Source organism: Cucumis sativus, chromosome 7 (assembly GCF_000004075.3).
Source record: "Cucumis sativus cultivar 9930 chromosome 7, Cucumber_9930_V3, whole genome shotgun sequence".
NCBI lineage: Eukaryota > Viridiplantae > Streptophyta > Magnoliopsida > Cucurbitales > Cucurbitaceae > Cucumis > Cucumis sativus.
Window position 1 is genome coordinate 17,921,630 of NC_026661.2, and position 20,803 is coordinate 17,942,432.

Consider the following 20,803-nt stretch of genomic DNA (forward strand, 5'->3'; position numbering starts at 1 on the left):
AAAATTCTAAACAGTCAATTACCCAACTTTCCTAAGCACAATAACCCACTTTACTAAGCATAATAACCTGTAGATTCATCTAGCCAAATTGAAGAGAGAGAGGACATAGATGATACAAAGATAAATAACTTGTCTAAAAGGGAGAGAAGCTATAGACTCTCAATATGAATGTGACATCTTGCACGGGTCCTTTACAGTATCTAGTCTATTTATTTTACATCCTCACCATTTGTAACTCTTGAAAGCAACAGTTGTTGATAATGAATATCAATTAGTATATGATCTAAATTCAAGTTGAGTAACAATTTAATAAATTCAATGTGGTCCAAAAAAAAAAAACTTGCATATGAAACTAGGTGAAAAGGATGTAGGCCCAAAAGGAACTTACAAACTCATGAAATATTTCTTTATACATGGTATCAGATCCTCACTCCAATGATTCGTGAAACTAAACAAGAAATCTAGAATAAGAAAACACACCCAGAAAAAGATGGAAAGAAAATTTGCCATAAATGAACATGTTGATTGCTCAAATGGAGCTCCAAAAAGAAACCCAGAAGCAAAAAGGAATAAATTTTTTTAGAATGGAAGTTAAGAGATTCTGATGAAATGAACAGTCACATGTAAAAGCAAGAATGCCCAAAGAAACAAACGAATCCTTAGCCAAATTCACGTATCCTAAAAGAATAATATCTAACAAATAAGAAGAAATGGTCACCTGTTCAAACCAGCTCTGTCGGTTTGGTGGAGGGAATCATAATGAAAAATGGTGACCGAATGAGAAAATGACTCAGTTTAGTCCCACCGACCACACACAAGGTTGTTCATAAGTATTGGTTATAAATAAATATCTTAAATTTAGTTGCTCCAAATTAATTTGTATTGTAATCGATTAAATGATAAATAGTAATTTTAATACAAAAATCATGATAGGTATATATTTTTTAAATTTACCGTGAAAATACTCCTAAAAAGTAATAAAATTGAACAAATTTGAAAATAATATTTTAGTAATAATAATATAATTTAGTTTAAATTTTTGATTTAATCCATGTACTCTTTAACAATATTTTAGATTTTGGTCATCAAAGTTAGTTTATTGTTTATCGTTTAATTTTATTTTCTTTATCTATATCATTTCTCTGTAAACTTTCGAAATACAAATTGTATATTTTTAAAGAAATTTATTATTCACCATTTAATTAATTTCAAAATATTAAATTTGGACTAAAATCCAAAAGAGTTTGAGACCTATTTAACCTACTCCTAATAAAAAAATTATTTTAAATAATTAAAATCAAATTGAATTGAATTTTCTAAATGTTTACTTATATAAAAAAATGATTTTCACTACAAATGTAGAATTGATTTGTTAAATCATTTTAGGTTTATAGTTTTAGTTAAGTTTTAATTAATATTTAATTTTAGATTACTATAGTTTTTAAAATAGGGAAATTTTTAAAAAGAGTTGTTGATATGTTACCGTGATCGAAGACTATTAGTGATAGAATCTAAAATTTTGCTATATTTTGATTTATTTTACTATTTTTAAAAATATTTTTTAAAAATAATTGTTAAGATTTATAAGATTAATTTCATAAAAGAAAGTTAGATATATGTTTTGTGGGGTTGTAAGTGTCTCTATTTGAGCATTAATTTTGTGACAATATATAATTGTCTACATGACTATTCGTTTTGTGGTTGAGATATTCCTACGTCATATCATAGCTTATAAAATGTGGACTTCATTTCTTAGTTATAATTAATTAATCTATATTTAGCAATGAAATTGCATTTGTTTATTTGAATATTATATCACAATTAATATAAATTTTACCAAAATAAATACAAATATCATATGTATTCATCAATCTTATTCTCAACTTGTCATTTTTAATATATCTAATACCTATAGACACTTAAAAGATCCATTTAGATAGACGGCAAAAAGAAAGTATTTCTAAAAACAATCATTTTTATCATACCAAAGTGAAAAATTATGTTTTTGATATGATAAACATGATTTGTTTTAGAGGTTTGGGAGTTCATTGAGGTTGACTTGTGGACAAATCTCTTCCACTCCTTTAATGTCTAATTTTCTTATTAAAACAAATTGTGATGCTTATTACTTTTTAGGTTTAATTTGACCTCATCATTTCACTCTCAAAATGGCACAACAACATTGTATATCACTCAAATTGTAAGTGTATAGATTTTGGGTTTCTCTTGTTTACAAGCAATACAGTATTTGAATTTTAGTTTTGCTATCAACATATTTCTTTCATTCATTTAGTTGATCTTTGTCTAAACAATAGAGTGAAAAATTATCCAATAAGATCGTTATAACGGGGTTGTTTCTTAAACATTATAAGATAATTTTGATTTGAAAATCGGTATGTCTTGAATAAGTAATCACTATTTAATATGATTTCAAATATTCTATCATAAAAAAATGACACAAAAACTATGGGTTCGATGTTGTGCAACCTCTTCAAATGGTTAGCTTGTCTTATTAGGGCATTAAGTTTTTGTCGACCTATCAATATTTCCACCATCATTTACTCATGTTGATAGGTTATACTTTTACAACAACATAAAATGTTAATAGAATTTTCCATTATATTGTAAAAAAGTTGATGAAACATTAAGAAAAAATGAAATAAATTATCATAATAATAATAAGGTTGTTTTCAAATATAGCAAAATGAAACAAAATATTTATAAATATAACAAAATATCGATAACACTGGTAGCCTATTATCATTTATCACTAATAAAGGATAAGAAACATATAGATGTTTACCCGCGTCTATCACTAATATATCATGAAATTTTACTATATTTGTAAATACATTTAGCAGTTTCATCATTTACAACAAATTTTCTAATAATGAGTATTCTTATCAGTGGCCATAAGGGAGATTGTTCAATCCAAAAGCCACCAAATAAAAAAAAAAAGGCAAATCTCGAGAAGTTGAATTAGGTTTAGGAAAAATAAGAATTTGGACTTTGATGAGCTAGCCTTATCCCAAATGCATGCCCTTGGCTAGGAAACCGTGGAAATTAAATAAGGACCAAACTGGTTGCTTTTTGTTTAGCTAGTTGGAACGTGTAACATGCACGTTCATATTCTAAAGAATTAGGAAAGGTCAACTTAGTTCGACTCTCTAACTTAGATTTGAGAAGATACAAGAATTATAGGTTAATTATCGTATAAATACATGTGTCACTATTATTCAAAGACAAAAAGCAAGCTCATACTAATATGGAAGTGTGCTTGACTTTGTAACTTTTACATGATGTAACTCCCGGGAGATAGGGGTCTCAACCCTCACTTTGTAGTTGTTGTAATAAAAGAAGTACGTTCTTTGTAACTCTCGAACACCTAAATTTATTAGACTTTTATAGCGTGTACGGTTAGAAGTTTTTTTTTTTTATGGAAGCAATTGAAGATCAAATAAGATATATCCACAGTAGATATTGAAATAAAAATTGACATTTCCATGTCCATCAAACATTCACATGTTAGACCTTTGATTGATTGACACTCAGAATAAAATGGTATAAACCTTTGGAAAAAGAAATAGAAAATCTGAGAGAAAAGGCAAATGGATAAAAACGTAACCGATACCAAAATAGAAAGTTAAAACTCACAAAAGCGCTTTCTTTTAAGTGCTGGGAGACAAAATCCCGACTTACCAAGCGCTTCTTCAAACACGAGAAACGGAGAGTTATTAATCGTCCACACCGCACCTAACTATTTCCTTCATAACCCACAACCAAACTCCACTCGTTATCCAATTCCCATAGGAATTTCAACTGATGAACTGATATTTTCTTCACAATATCTCCATCTTCACCACCACACAGGTTAGACTTTCTTCCCTCTCTTTCTCCTTGCGAGTTATATGCATGACTTTTGATTAATTGAATTGAACTTGTATTGATAAATTCATTTCCTAGAGTGAAGAATGTCAATCTAGGGGATGGATTATGGATGTAAATTACCCATATGCATATAATTGAAGATAGCCATTGGGATTTGGGGATATGGGTTATTCTTATGGGACCTGATTAGGCTTTGATTTCGTTTTTTTTTTTTCTTTTTTTTTTTGATTGTTGTTGTTTCTTTTTTAATGAATTTTCCGGATATTTCTTAATTGAGCATCTGTGTTTTTTTTTCTGGGTTTTGGAACGTTTGGTTTGTAGGAAACCAGTTATGGAATGAAGTTGGAGTTCAGATGAAGGTGAATCTAAAGTCTTACGAGTGTAGTGATCGACATATTACAGGGTGTTATTGAACTAAAATGTATGGTATTCCAAGCTGGGCCATCATTGGTGACATGGGTTATGCTTTGAGTAGGCTAGAAATTGGTTCTGACTGTGATGGTGACATGAGTACCAGTGCATCGGGTGAAGCTCAAGTGTCGAATAAACCTTTGAATAATTTAGATGATGAAATTGCACAGCTCACTAGAATGAAATCAGGACCAAGTGCACATTTAAGTCAAGTACTGCCTGGGAAGCCGGAGGTATATATTTCCCCTGTAAAAATGTTGGCAGGTCGGGAGTGTAACTACTCAGGAAAGGGGAGGTTCTCAGCTGGAGATTGCTGTCACGTTTTAAGCAGATATTTGCCTGTTAATGGTCCATGGCTTGTGGATCAAATGACTAGCCGAGCCTATGTCTCGCAGTTTTCATCAGACGGTTCCCTATTTGTTGCAGGATTTCAGGTACCTCCATGCAACGCTTGTATAAAAAAGTAATTATGTGAAATTTCTTTGTGGCTTCTGATGAAATATGGTCATGGTGAAGAAATTTTGCTTTGCAGCTCTTTCTTTCTTTCTCTCCCTTTCTCTCTTTAATTTTTCTTACAGGTATTACTATCGATAATTATTATTCCCTTCCTGTTTTCAATTCTTAAAATGTGTTAAATCATTAATGTGCCTAATCCTTGATTCCTTGTACTGCCTTTATTTTCTCTGTTGAAAATTTGGCTCTTGGGAGATTATTACTTTGTACTATAACTATTAACTACTTACGAGGACATTTGTTGGCAGGGGAGTCACATTAGAATATATAATGTGGATAGTGGGTGGAAAGTTCAAAAGAACATTCTTGCAAAAAGTTTGCGGTGGACGATCACAGATACGTCACTTTCTCCTGACCAGCGTTACCTTGTAAGTGCTTACTTGATAAGTTATACGTGTTTTAAGCTTTTAGGTTTCTGTTTCTGTGACACTGTGTCATCATAAAATAGCTTGTTGGTTATTTATCTCACCTTTTGTGGGGATACTCAGTAATGTGTTACATGTCTTAGTTGATTATTGTGCTTGGATTATTAAATAGCCTTGAAGAAAATCTTCCTGTTGGGTTGCTAAGGTTTTTGTTTATTTGGTTAATTTTGATAAATTATAAATGAACCTGACCGTTAACAACATTCAAGATGACAGTATTTTGGTTGTTCATGATTAGGTTGAAAACCTTGTTTCTTTGCAATACACTGAAACCCCACTAAAGGATCCTGTGCACACAGAGACAACTTCCAAATTATAGTAGCATAAATCATGATGGAGCAGGGTTTTTCTTTTTTTGCAGTTCAAATTATTTGCTAATATTATTTAATGGGAATTATATTCTTTTTCAGTGTATTTTTCAGAAAACGCTTGAAATTCAATTAATTTTGGTATCCTTGTACTGGATTAGACATAGTTATGTTGTTATTCAGCTCTACATTTTAATAATACAGCTCCACCTTTGAGATAAAATGGGAACGATTCCTTTGTAATGGTTGGTGCACGTACTTTTTTTTTTCAGGATGCATTTATTATTCTATTGTAATAGAGTTCAGTTATATGAGTGGATGATATCTGAATGTGGAGTGAATATAGCGTTGTCTTCGAGTTATCTAATTTATTGGCCTTGTTGTTTTAGGTCTATGCCAGCATGTCACCGATCATCCACATTGTTAATGTGACATCTGCTGAAACGGAGTCTCTTGCAAATGTTACGGTATGTATTTTGCTGAAATTTGGAATTCAGTTGACGATACTATTTATTGAAATGTAGTTTTACTTGATGTTAAACTCATATTATGAAATGACATAGATTTTTGTCCGTCTTTTTGTTTTATTGATTGTGATTCTCCATGCTTCAACTGTTTACCTAATGCACATGGGAAAGTTTGAGAGTATCCTAACTACAAAAAGAAGACAACAACAAAAGTCTACTTTAGTTGTTGCCTGTTGGTATCTCTCAACTATCTGATTACTTATTGATATTCTTAAGACTATTGGAATATTTTGAACGTACAATCATATCGGCATTGTAATTATATGGGTGTTAAGTCTATGGTGCTTGTACCAAGCCTAATAAGTCAACTAATCTTGCAACATGTTAATTTCTTGTACAAGTATAAATTGTTAGATGTCATAAAATGGAACAAAGAGAGCATGTTGCCTCATGGCACCCTCATTTAGCAATGCTATAGAACTAGAAATTCAAGTCTCATGGTTTTGGCCTGAACTCAGCCATCCTCCTACCTTTTTGGCTCTTGAAATTTCCTCCTTGAGAAGGTTACAAATAGTATGTTTTAATCTATTTGACTAAGATTATTGGAAATCTGGATTTTTTGTGTCATATTGATTTCCGCTTTTCTCTATATTAAATTGTTTTCTTCACTTTTGTATTATGAATAATGCAGGAGATTCATGAGGGATTGGATTTCTGTGCACATGGTGATGGAAGAGATTCTTTTGGAATATTCTCTGTGAAATTTTCAACAGATGGACGAGAACTTGTTGCTGGAAGTAGCGACGATTCAATATATGTCTATGATCTTGAAACTAATAAGCTTTCGCTTCGAATTTTGGCTCACCGAGTAATGTTTCTTCATCATTATCTTGTCTTTACTCAATATGCTTCATATGTCTGTAGAATCTTTTCCAATATTTTGCTTTATTGTTTGAGGTGCATGCATAGAAAAAAAGAGAAAAGAACAAGAACTATAGACATTTTAATGATTCAAACTGTTGTAATTCTTATATTCATAAGAATCTATGATATCGAATTGTTAGAAAAAAAAGAAGAAGAAAGAGTAGATTGGTTTGTTCTTACTTGCTCTTTGAATTATCTAATTTTTGGCTGTATTGTTTAAGGAACATGTACTGAGAATTTTCTAAAGTCAACCTGATAGGCTACTTGACCTTAAAATTATGCAGAAAAGTTATCTTGCAAATAATTGCGAGAATTTAGTTGTACTTAATTTCTATATTCCAACTACTGATTAATTACAAGACTCTTTCTTACAAGATGACATCAACAAAAAATCAGCAGCCTGAATTCCTTTTTTCCATTTACTAACAGACAGTTAAAGAAGACAAATTCCTGGTCTCTCACCTAGTGAAGAAATGACTGTTCAAATCTATTTCTCAGTCATTACATTTTGATTCACAATATTGTAGTGGATTTTATGATTTTATCAACAAGTGATGGCTAACCATAGCTTGTAATGCCTGGTTGTGAGATGATTTGATGATTGGTGATATGGCTGACAGTTTTCATCCTATCTATCAACATTGCGTGTCTAATTTGAATATCTATTACTGTATTTATGTAATTTTCCAAATTACTTGGGTCTTTGTGGTACATGGTTAGAAACATGTTTATGATGGAAGCTTCTTGTGTATTCCCAAAGTGTTTTTTTGGAATAGTTTCTAAAAGATGTTCTTTATTTTAAATATTGATGCAGAAAAGTATATTTTTATTCCTCATTTTCCTTTCTGCTTCATTTTTATCTGTTTTAATTTTAAAGCACCGTAACTATTTCCCCCCAACAACTACTGACCTTATGTAACCTGCAAGATGTGCTAACATAGCATTTTATAGGCTAGAACCTTTCTGAAACAGACAAAGAATTGGTTACTGTAACTTCAAGAGGATTCCAACTGGTTAATATATTAACTCTCCTTCTCTTGCACCTAGCCTCTTATTCATCTTGTATTTTATTTCGGAAAATATCATCTTGTACTTCACTTTATCATCTTGTTAAATTAAACATAACTGTGGAGAAAATCTTTGCATATGATGCACCAGCTGAGGTTTCTGTTGATTATTTGATAATAAATTTTCTTGTCATTCTAAGTTTTTTCTTGTTGGGTGAACAGTCTGATGTGAATACTGTATGTTTTGCTGATGAAACTGGCCATCTGGTTTATTCCGGAAGTGATGATACTTTCTGTAAGGTACAAATCCCCTGCAACTTTAAGGATACTTCGCTCTTTTTTGTCAAAGATTGACCACTTTAGTTTAGAAGGAATTTCAGAGTCTTTTGTTCCATTATTTAATAGTTTTCCAACCTTTTTTTTGAATGAATCCTGGAGAAATGATTTTTGGCCTTGCAACATCAGTTTTTCTGTAACTTAGGAATTAGTTGAACCCAATGGTTTTAATCACCTAAGGCAACTAACTATTTGCTAATTCTAAAAGTGTGTGAGCTTGAGGATTTCATGTTTGGAAAATGTGCTCTTTTCCAAGGATTAAAAGGTTAGATATATCGCTGTAGGTGTGGGACAGACGCTGCTTTATATCTAAAGGGAAGGCTGCAGGGATTCTAGAAGGACACGTAGAAGGTATCACATTCATCGATAGTCGTGGGGATGGTCGATATTTAATTTCCAATGGTAAAGACCAGACCATCAAACTTTGGGATATCAGAAAGATGTCCAACAATGCTACTCAGTATGTACTGTTTCGATACTCTCTAAATATACACTCTATTTGTACGTTTTCTAATCACTCATTCTGGGTCTTTACTTCTCGTTTGATGGTAGGAAACTGAGCTTAGTTTCATGATGTCAGAAAAGAAAAAAAAACATCAACTACCAACGAGCTTTCGTGAATATTAATTATAGTATAGTATCTTTCCTAAAAGGGAAACTCTTTTCATTGATGAACAACCCTCCTTTTTGTTCCAGCTACAATAGGCCTAGAAATTATGATTGGGACTACAGGTGGATGGATTATCCACCCCATGCAAAAAATTTGATGCATCCACGTGATCGATCCCTCGCTACATACAAGGGTCACTCAGTCCTGCGAACACTTATTCGTTGTTATTTCTCCCCGGAATATAGGTGAGCTTTTGTGACTGCAACTGCATATTTATAGCTTTAAGAGATCTTTGACTAATAGTTTGGGAACTCATAGGAGGGAGTTCCTTTGTCTGCCTTGCGTAGTATGACTGAGAGACATTAACTATTTGCTCTGCTGAATCAAAATATTTCCTGTGAAGTTTTGCGTTATGCAGCAGTTTGTGCTATGCTATTTAAGCTTTGTTTCAAGGGAAGTAGCTGACCTCCATTAATTTTATTTGTTATCGGCTTCATCTTCCTACTTTGCTTGATTTTAAAATAGACCTTATTTATTGTGAATTCGAATTACTATTTATCTTGTTAGATACGTTTAAGATTGTTAATTGTCGAGACTGTCTATATATTGATTCTCGTCTATTTTTCATCATTGCAGCACCGGTCAGAAGTACATCTACACTGGGTCTCACAATTCTTGTGTTTATATCTATGATTTGGTAAGTCACTTGACATTTGTTTTTGTGCATCTTATTTTCACTCTAGAACTCAAGGACATGGTTATACAACCTGAAGAACAGATCCTATTCAAGTAAGGTCGTATGCATCTTATTTTCACTTGAGGTTTCAAGTTGAAGTTGGAGCCTGGGAGTCATTTATAGTTCTGACCGTCCTTAAGAAGATAAAATAAGAATATTAGTCCAATTGCACACTTGGAAAAATTAATTTTTGGTACCACTAATGTGAAAATGTAAAAGAACATGTTGGGAGTGCCATGGGAGGTAATTCTTAAGAGTATAAACATGGTAGGAGTGAGTTTGTGGCGGGGAGGAAGATAGGCGATGGTTTAATAGTTTCTGTGAGAATGCTCAAAGGAGAGGCAATGGGTAAACATGAAGTTTCATTTGAAAACCAATTGATAGGAGGAGTAACTTGGGTATCTAATAATGATTGTAAAACCTCTCCATTTGTTCCATGTGATCCTCAACATGCCTTCCCTTTGTGTTCAACATTTTAGATTGGGTTCTATTGTTTTTTACTGAATCCTACTGATACTATATTAGAGAAACATCTGATTTCATTTGACAACGAATGGACATGATAGCTTTCTTTTTCCTTTCAAATACAATTCTGATGCTACAATAGATAAATGTGACGTTCCATCTAAAGATCAATTGGCAACGGAAAGAGTAAACCTTGTACCTTATACAGAATGTGAGGTCTTGGTTTTTTCAACGTAGGATCCTTACCATGTTCCTCAATATGGTATCTCTTTGGGTTCACCATTCTTGAATTGGATTCCAAATATTTTTTAGATTGATTCCTCATTTGAGGATTGTGAGATCTCTTCGTCGTTCTAATTTGATATCCTCGATAGAAAATTATGATAAAACCAAACATTTGATGGAATATAAAAGTAAACCATGTAATTTAAGGTACATGGACCTTCCCTCTCTAAACATCACTCAAGCTCTGATTCAATGGAACAATTGCCTGCCTTCAACCTTCTAGCCCACCTATCTTTAACAAAACTCTCATAACAAACTCTATGGCTAATGAGTAACTACTGATATTCCCTTAATACCCCAATAATAACCATAATAGCCTTCCTATTAGTTTCCTAGTTATCCCAGATATTGGAAATTGTTGTACTCCGTTTTCTTTTATATTTCAATTCTGCTTCCTTTGGTTTCCACTTAACAATATTTTCATTTTCGGTTCAAAACTTTCTTGGCTTGTGGACTGAGTCTATTGCCTTCGTTGAAATCTCTGGCTGATTTTCTAGGGTACGGGCCATAGCTGAATCACTAGTTTAGCTAAAAGTTCATGCAACTCCTTGTTTGTTAGATCACTTGGTGGTAATTATGCTGAACACTAGTGAGGGAATTACTTAAGTCACTCGTGGTTATTGTGGTGAACACAGGTGAGGAAAGTGTTGAGCAAATATTGGAAATATAAAATTCACCATCAATTTAAATATTAGCTAAGCTGTTGAGCTCAGTATTCGTTTACCCGGGGTATTGGAGGAAGGATCGTGTGCTCAAATTCTTGAAATGTTATTTCTCTTGAACTAGTATCAATAGTTTTCTCCATTTAAGTATTGCATAAATTTCCAAGCTCACACGTGAGAACGACAGTTGACAATATGTATTAAAAACTAAAGAGTAAAGAGTATACATACACTAACCTATCCATTTAGAACTTAATTTAGTGGTTGACTATTTACCTGAGATACTGATGATTGACAATATTATCAAACCATCAGTCATCAGATGGAAAATTAGGTAGGGGCTAACATTTCTTAACCCCTCAATAACTGAAAATGGGGATATCTGGTCATAGAAAAATGCAACCATAGGCAGAGTTGGGTATTTTTCTGGTCCTCGAAAAATTGTATACCATGTATCTTATTATTCTTATTTTTGCACCATCTTTCTTGTTTGTGTATCCTTGCAGTTGACTGGAGTTCTAGTTGCAACACTCAAGCATCACAAATCACCTGTAAGAGACTGTAGCTGGCACCCACAATATCCAATGCTTGTAAGCTCTTCATGGGATGGGGATGTAGTTAAATGGGAATTTCCAGGCAGTGGTGAAGCACCGACTCCTCCGAACAAGAAGAGGGTCCGTAGACGACATTTCTATTGAAGACTGCTGTAGAAAATTGTAAGCCAGGCTCTTTCCTGCCCTTCATAGCTTGGCAAAATACAGTCTTGCAATGTGATGCATGCATCCTATCTTACTGTCAAAAATAAGATGCAATTAGTATTTAGTATGCTTTTTAATCTCTCACGGATGCAATATTTTGTCATTCATGCTTGAAACGAATCTTTGATATAATGTTTCTGTCTGTAATCTATGTGAATAATATGATATATATAGTGTATAAATAGTGTTCAACAAAATGATGAAAAGTGCATAGCATCAGTGTTTTATTAATTCTAGCCCTTTTTTTTACCTCTTAGAGTAGGGAGAACTTTTTATTGCTCTTGATTCTACAAGTGCCTCCCTCTGAATTAAGATTTTGTGTGAGATTCTGTTACATTTTAGGTTATATCGAAATTTTGGTATCCGGGTAGAGTTAGAGTTTAGTTCCTCTGGTTTATAATTAGAATTTAGTACTTATGATTTGATAAAACCTTCCTAAAGAGTTCTCGTAGTATAGACATTATGTATGGTAATTTTTTCAGATTGTAGAGACTATTCATGAAGTTTTATCCAATCATAAAGATTAAATTCCAGTTTTTCTTTTCCAAACTATAGGTTCGTTATTTATAATTAAACTTACATTTTACTGACTTCTTAAATTTGTATAGATGAGTAAGTAAGGGGAATGATTTGTTTAAAAGAAAGATTTATAGAATCATAGCTGGATTACTACTTTTAAGAGATTTGTTGATTTTCCATTCATCCTTAGGGACAACTTTAGTAATACCCAACTTACCTCAAATTAACAATTGTTTTAAAATAGTATATTAACTTTTTCCTACTCAGGATTGAATGTTTACTGCTAGATAGTGCCTAGAGGTCTGGGTTCATTTGAGGTTAGCCAAGTTTTCGACAGGAAACAAACTCGTGCTACAACCACTATTACTTTTTATATGTCAGTCGAGTAGGGTCCCAAGCTTCAAATGTCAATCTAGCTAGGCCTCCTATCACGTAACATGTACGCTGGACACTCGTTTTTAACTTTACATCAAAGGCACTCAAAGTTGAAAGAAAAAACATAGTCTTTTCATGCTAAAAGACACATTATTGAGTTTGGTGACACTATTTATTCTTGAATCAGAGAAATAATTGAATGTAGTTGGTCCAAGTCCTACTTGAAATATGAAATCTAATAATATGATTGAACATACCAAACTTACTAACCAATTATTTGCATTTTTGCTTTCAATTTCCTGTGAAAGCAAAGCAATACTCATTACTATTACACCTTTTTGGGGCTCAAAATCCTCATGAATGCATTATTTATATATCCATCTTCTTGTTTCTAAGCTGAGAAATATTTATCCCAAAGATAGGGAAGTTGTCAAAGAAAAATGTCACAAACTTGGATTCGATATGGTTTGATGGTGCAATAATTTTCAGCACAATAATTTTCGTCGTTATTCTTTTGACTATTTTATTTTTTGGTTTTATGTTTTTTTTAGAAAATAAGTCCATTCAATTATACTTTTGAAAGTAAACACAAAAGTGATTTCGAAAATTGTTCTTAAAGCATTTATTGTGATTTTGACAAGCCTTTTATAGAAAGCAAAAACACAAGAAATAAAGTTGTTATGGGAGATTTCGTTGTATTGAATTGAAATTGTATTAACCCAGCACAAATATCGAGTTAGATGGAAAGAAAATCGACACAATTTTTATTGAAAAAGTTAGCACAATGTATTCAAAGAAATTATGTTTAGGGTTGCTCAAAATAAGAGCAAAGCATACAACTTAATAAATATATATACCAAGTAGTAATTAAGAAAATAAATGTGTTTCATCTAACACCCTACAACCTCAAGTGTAAGAAACAACTTTGATATTGTTGGGCATTACACATAATTAAATACGAGTGTTAGAAGAATCTATAACTTTCATGTACTAATTTAGGCATCAGAGTGTAGTGGGTTTAACAACACACTAATATAATGGAAGTACTTTGAAAGTCGACTCCAAAAGTGGATCCAAGGATAAACCCACGATGAATATGCAACAATAACAAACACGAATGAGATGCTAGAGCCAAGCAATTGTAATTTCAAAAAATAGAAAGTGATTTTGAGAAGCAACTTGAATTGGAGTGAAACAAGGGTTAAGTAGTTCAAAATGAAAATGAGGATTTGTTGAAGTCCAACTTTTGCTTTTTAAACCCCAATTTCCAACATAACCTTATTGCAAAATGACCATTTTTTGTTTCATGGAGATGATAATGATGAGTTGAGAAGAGAACTTTTGTAGGAAAGCATTTTGAAGAAAGAGAGGAAACATAAAACCATGAGGGCCCCTACTTAGTGAATAATTAAGCTATTTATTTAATAATTTAAATATGGCCCACTAATCCTACTTGTGGAAGAAACTTTGGTAAATTATTAACAACCCTTTCAATAATAATTCAACATACATATATGCATAAAAGATAAAGTAGTTTTTCACTTTGTAAGTGATTATAAAATCTTCCCTTAATAATTATGCCTCTTAGTTGAACTTCAAGCCTTTTCCTCCCTTAACCTTCTTTTTAGATGATCATAATTCTACCAAGGTGGGAAAAAGATAATGTCTCTAACCCTATCTTAGGAGGCAAATGATGTTTTTTCACTCAAATATATTCACATTAATCTTTGTTCTTATTGATTAAGACATAGTTTCACATAATTTTTCGAGTAAAAAAAGACATATGATTGTTCTCATTGACAAGAAGAAAGGTTTTCTTCTGCTAAGACTATTTTTGGTTAATTAAATTACAATTTAGTTCCTAAGTTTTTGTGATTGTGTTACCAGATCCATAAACTTCAAAAGAAATATATGACGATATGTCTATATACTTTCAATTTTGTGTAATAATTTTTTTTAGTTTTCTATTTTTTATTATGAAATTGAAAATCTAAGGATGTATTATACAACATAAAATTTTAGAATCTTTTAAGTCTATTAAACAAAAACCTTAAAATTAAGGGTAATTATAATGGATAATAATTTTACCGATAACAATAAAGTGTATGATAACATTTTTAAAAAAAATTGCAAATTTAACCAATTTTATATATCAAACTCTAACCAATTTTGTTATACATGTCGTTTTTAAAAAATATTGTTTTTTAAATTTAATTGTTATATTTCCAACCATTTCTAAATATAAAAGAATAAAATATGTAATAATTATTTACTTGAGCACTTTAATTTCATTTCAAAGATGGTTTGATTTCCTCATCCAAACAAGTGTTTGACACTCATTTATTAGCCAAACTTGATAAAAAATTTGTACAGAGAGAGGTAAATGAAAGTTGGTCTCCCATGAAGGGCTAAGAATTAAGAGCTCCCAAAGTTTGTCTCTCTCAAATTGCTAAGAATTAAATTAAGGGTTCAATTTAGGAAAAAATAACTAAAGTTTTTGGATATATCATATTGATGGGAACAAGAGGTTTAGTTTATTAATTCTTTTTTCTTTTCAATTATATTTTGGGTTGTAAAGTTATAGGGAAAAAACAAAAGACATTGAATGAAGTTTATTAATTAAAGGTGTGACAATGCAAACAAATATTGCTTAGTTTTTTTGTTGGATGATGACTTATATCTTACACTTTGTGATCTCTTTATAATTCACATGTGGTTTGATTATCTCTACCTAATCTCTTCTTGTTTAAGTTCTTACATGACTTCATCCTCACAATTAATGGAATTATATTTCTTTTTTCGACTTTCGACCCATTTAATATTATTCTATTATAACACATTTTTTTAATGAAAACAATCAATTTAACGAAGTTATGAGATATTAAATCTTAACCTCTTTATAATGAAAACAAGATTTAAATGTGATTAAACTTGTCAAGAAATATAGATAAATCAAAGCATTAAATATCCTTTCATTCAAATCTTCCCTTCTTTGTTCAAGAGGGAAAAAGAAGAAGTTAAATTAAGAATTTGCTTTTAGATGAAACTATTTTTAAATATAATAGAATGAAATAAATGTCGAAATAGATCACTTAGTTTATCATCGATATTTTATTATATTTATAAATATTTTTAAAAAAATTTATCATTTAAAAAATTATTTTTGATATTCATATATTTCAACTAAAATTGAATCTTTATACTTTCTAGTCTTTTTTTGGAGCACACAAACAAGAGGAGATGGATAGAAATTTAAGAAATTCAATTAAAATTTTTTGCTATATTTTAAAAACGTTGTTATACTTAAATTAGTATGTTTGAAATTGCTATCCATTATAATTATTAAAAAATAAGAATAATGGAAACAGAAATGTAAAAGAAAAAAGAATGAAAAGAAATAAATGGACTCTATACATATAAATTTATAATTGAAGAAACATAGAAAGCTTTCTCCAAAGCAATTACATAAATAAAGAGTATTCTTATTTTCTCTCTTTTTTTTTTTATCCCTCCAAATACTAAACACAAACAAATAAACGAATATTTAAAAAGTAAATAATAATACAACATTCCCATTTCCCCCACCCCCGATTTTGTATATATTATTTTTCAAATTTAATTAATTATCCAAAACTATATTTTCTTAACAAAAAAAATCATTTTTTTCTTTTGTTTCACTTTTAATTACTTTCTTCCACTTATGCCCTTTTGTAGAGAGACAGAGAAGAGTGTGTGAATTTCCAGATTTCACCCTCTCCATTCGCCGCACTGCTCCATCGGCCTTGTCTTCTGGTTCCCGGCCTTCTCCGGACACGGCGTCTGTATCGGTGGCACCATACAGTTGTACTGCAAGCACAATGAACTACTCAGAGGAATCTCCGCCGTCGGGTTGATCGCGATTCCGGTTAGAAAATTGTGTTGCAAATACAGAGTTTGAATATTCGCAGCCAACAATCGATCCACAAGGCTGTTTGGAACTTCGCCCGTGAAGCGGTTGTTGTTCAGGTATAGATTCTGTACGGTGGAGAACATTGGGGATACTGGACCGGAGAGACGGTTGTAGCTGAGATCGACGGTTGGGATCGCCACTTGATCAACCGGTAGGATTGGACCGGTGAAGAAGTTCCGTTGCAACTGGAGGTTGACGATCGGGAAACTGAAGATCCGAGTTGGAATGGTTCCGGTGAACTGGTTTAGGCTGAGGTCGAGGTAGTTTAACTGGTCAAGCCGGCTGAGGAGGCGGAAGACAGGACCGTTGAGGCGGTTCCATGAGAGAGAGAGGTATTGGAGAGAAGGAGGAAGAGAGTCCGGGGAAAGAGGTCCGGTGAGATTGTTGTGCTTCAGATCAAGACGATTAAGGCTACGGAACGGAAACATAGGGACTGAACCTGTGAGACGATTATGACAGAGGATGACATTAGACAACTCCGTAATCGTTCCGATTGAGCGAGGAATTTCTCCGCTGAGTTGATTGTAACTGAGGTCCAATGTCCTCAAGCTCTGAAGCTCACCGAGATTCGCCGGAAGAGCACCATTGATGAAGTTCCGGCTGATAGCGAGAAAACGAAGATTCTTCAGTTGGAAGAGGGACTGCGGCAAAGCTCCAAACACTCGACCAGGCACAATGGTGAACTCCGTGAGTGAAGAGAGCTTACCAATGGCAGAATCAATCCGGCCAACCAAACCAGGTGAACCAGCACGCGGATCCCCTAGGTTTAGGGCAACAACCTTGTCAGAATCACAAAAAACACCGGCGAAATTACAAGGATCAGCCGTGAAATCCCAAGAGGCGAAGAAATTAGAGCCAGGCAAATCCTCTAAACCCTTCCGTATCGATTGAAGAGCCAAAAAATCAATCGGATCCAAAATCGCCTCAGAAGACCAACAGCATTGCACCAAACACAACAAAATCACAACAAAACTCCTCATTCTCATCCTCAAATCCCTCTGTTACTTCTCTTCCGCCACTAGAGCAGCAGCAGCAAGCTCTGAGAGATAGGAACAAAACAGCACAAACACAATACAATTATATATAGTGCAATCAACTGAATACTTTAAGAACTCTTTCCCGTGAGAAACAAAACAAAAGAGGTTGAAAAAGAAGGAAGATATCTCGTGAGAAACCTCTAAATTAATGGCGGAAACCTGCAAAAAAGAAAGATCAAAAACGAAAAACTCCAAAACCCGCGAGATCGATTAGCTTCAAAGAGACGCAAACAGAGAAAAGATCACAGAATCTTCAAACCAAAAAAAATAAATAAAAGAAAGAAAGAAAAAGGATTAAAATCTCTAATCACTGTACTGTATTTGCTTTAGGAAGAACTTCAAAAGCTTCGTAGAGAAGATTCAATGGCTATAATCCAGAGCCTCTCTCAGTTTCTACAAACCAAGAAACGCTTTCTCTTCTCTTTTTTTTTCTTTAATGGCGGAATATTTATTTATTTGTTTGTTTGTTAATTATATAAACATATTTTTGTTTTTGTTTAGGTTCGGAGTCAAACGGTTGTCCGAGCCAACTTGAGGGAGTCCGAGGCATGAGGTTTGGAGGAGAGGTTATTGGCTTTTGAGACAGTGGTCACGTGGTGGAGAGGGTGGTTTGGTTGGGGAAGAAGAGACAGAGAGGTCATAAAGCGTGACGGCCGTGAACTTTTAGTTGACGTGGACTTGACGACGTTAAGTTATAATAGTCACGCGAAAATGCACTTTGGGATGTGACATTGACAGTTGTAAGCCTAAGAGGATCTGCCACGTCGGATGTTCAAATAATCTGTACGATGTAAACGGTCGTAGAGGAGTTTTTCTTGTCTTTTCCTTTGGATTTAGGGTTTAGGAGTTTTTTTTTTTTATTAGGGTTTAGAGCTTTCTCTCTCTCTCTCTCTCTTTTTAATATTGCAAATTTAAAAAGCCTTTTTTGTCCATATGAACTTTCTCACGAGTAATAATTTCGTAGATAATCTTTTGTTTTTTAAATATTTTAGTAGATAATTTAAGGTTGGAGGATTCTAACTATACATCTTATACTTTAATTTAATAAACCTTTTAATTTTCCGTATACACGAGTTTATATATATATATAATTTATTAAACAACAATTTATTATCTATATTTTATCATTTTGTAGATAGTTTAGTCTGTCATGAAAAAAATTTATCAAAATTGGGTGTCAATTTCTATGATGTAAAAACTTAATATTTGTAGTTTAGAAAAACAATTTGATCTTTACTAATCTAAATAAAAATTAACATCCAAATATTGATATAAAAATTAGGTTGTTACTTATTAAACTTTAAGAACAAAATTATTATTTTTGTAAAAAAAAAATCCAAGATCATAAATGTTGTTTAATAATATATAATAATATATGTACAATTCAAAACTTTTAGAAAAGCAATGGATAGACTTCTTCACAAATTTAATTCTTGGGGCATCTTGTTGAGGATAGTTCGTTCTTCGAAATTATTAAAAATGTTTTAATGGTTGCTTTAGCTTTAGATTGGTGGAACTTTTTTTTCTCTCCTTCTAGTTGTCAATGACCCCTCAATTACTTAGACCTTGTGTCAGACAAATATACAATGATATTAAATTGTTATCGGTGTATCAATATTTTCATCCTACGTTTACATCTCGTTTTCACCGTTCGATATTGATATAAAAGATGAATTGATTTTTTCAGTATATTTTAAATTTTGTCCACACAAAAAAATAGGTAATTAGATATTCAACTAAGTAAAATATTTATTTATTACGAGTATGGTGTGAATTTCTTGTTTTTATATATACATTTTTAGAAATATTTAGTGACAAACGATATTTCTGTAAAATTGAGACCTTGACATTTCAACCGTTATTCATATTTTAAACCCTGTCCACAATTAATTAGAGGCTCTACATCTATTTGACCTCATGCACCATCCAACACACTCTTCTCTTAAAGGATCGTTTAGCCCGCATGCCTTCTTAAGTTGATGTAAACAACTCAATTTCAATAATAGAATCTCTCGTCATTTTGTTGAGTAACTCAATCTATCTATATTTTTCTATTTCTACATGTATTGAATAAACATCATCTTTCTCTCTCAATCTATCTTTCATAACTATCAAGATATTCCATCGTACAACTATAATTCAAATGCAAAATTAGTAACTTCAACATATAGTCGTTAGACTTATTAACTCTAACTTGATAGTTTAATTAGGGTTTCATGTTTATCACAACTATTAATAACATAGAGATTCCTTGATTCCAACAATTTGGTATTAATACTAAATGCTTAAACTTTACCAACTTTCTTCCCAATTTAACATTATTTGAACTTCTTGTCAATAACGTTGTTATCTTGGTACAACAAATTTTCAACCAACATTGAAATATTATTTATTAGAAACTAAAAAGAATACTTTTTTAAAAGTCAATATTCCAACATTGAAATATTTATTAATATATTTATAGAAAATATACATACTTTTGTAGTAATTAATATTTTATAAATTATAGAGATGAATTAAGTTAGATTCATATAAGCTTATTTGAGAAGACTTCTTTTGGTTTATACTTTAACCTATTGAACCAATTTAGTCTTTGATAAGTATGAAGCTTTTAAATACTATATATATTTTTATTTTCATATTTGATTCTTATAATTCAGAGAAAGAATTTAGTTGTAATTTAGTCTTTAGAGTTTATAAAATCCTCAAGCACAATTAGTAATTATAATATTGAATCTTAATTAGTTATAAAAATCTTTTTTAAAAAATAATTCATTGGCCACCTAAATATAAGTTTATGAATGTTTATTAGTATCTACCGAAAATTAGCTATATTTAGAAAATATTTTGGTTCAATATCCTATATTTGAAAACATCCCATATTCGTGATTATATTTGATTATAATTGATTTTCTTTTTGTTCTATATAATTAAGTGATAACCTATTCTGATTAATCTCACCAGAAACTTGAGAATTTTAATATGACAAATGAGTAGCAACTACTAAATACCAAAATAGTAGCAAAAATAATAATCTCACATGAAACCCACTAAAATTGTATAGAAATTTATAGAATTTTAATATCATAAATAATTGAGCACCATAAAATTTGAATTATGCAATCATC

The 20,803-nt window shown here is 31.9% G+C and overlaps 2 protein-coding genes across 4 annotated transcripts; one reads left to right on the top strand and one right to left on the bottom strand.

The window, feature by feature from the left end:
• The first annotated feature begins 3,641 nt into the window (after positions 1–3,641).
• Positions 3,642–12,027, top strand: LOC101219671 (LEC14B homolog). Of its 2 annotated transcripts, XM_004148829.3 has the most exons (10): positions 3,642–3,870; positions 4,210–4,733; positions 5,061–5,180; positions 5,935–6,012; positions 6,704–6,880; positions 8,166–8,243; positions 8,564–8,739; positions 8,976–9,134; positions 9,526–9,586; positions 11,544–12,027. In XM_004148829.3, the coding sequence occupies exons 2-10, from the start codon at positions 4,308–4,310 to the stop codon at positions 11,733–11,735; spliced, it is 1,467 nt and encodes a 488-aa protein (XP_004148877.1). In that variant the 5' UTR covers positions 3,642–3,870; positions 4,210–4,307; the 3' UTR covers positions 11,736–12,027. The 2 variants fall into 2 exon arrangements, with proteins under 2 accessions (XP_004148877.1, XP_031744780.1); XM_031888920.1 differs by lacking the exons at positions 9,526–9,586; positions 11,544–12,027 and adding an exon at positions 9,208–9,514.
• Positions 12,028–16,077: 4,050 nt separating this feature from the next.
• On the bottom strand, positions 16,078–18,126 carry LOC101219433 (LRR receptor-like serine/threonine-protein kinase ERL2). 2 transcript variants are annotated; one of them, XM_011661018.2, is made up of 2 exons: positions 17,814–18,126; positions 16,078–17,677 (listed from the first exon to the last, which is right to left on the bottom strand). In XM_011661018.2, exon 2 carries the CDS (start codon positions 17,622–17,624, stop codon positions 16,437–16,439), a length of 1,188 nt encoding a protein of 395 aa, XP_011659320.1. In that variant the 5' UTR covers positions 17,625–17,677; positions 17,814–18,126; the 3' UTR covers positions 16,078–16,436. The 2 variants fall into 2 exon arrangements, with proteins under 2 accessions (XP_011659320.1, XP_031745049.1); XM_031889189.1 differs by having other exon boundaries at positions 17,992–18,121.
• Between the last annotated feature and the right edge of the window lie 2,677 nt (positions 18,127–20,803).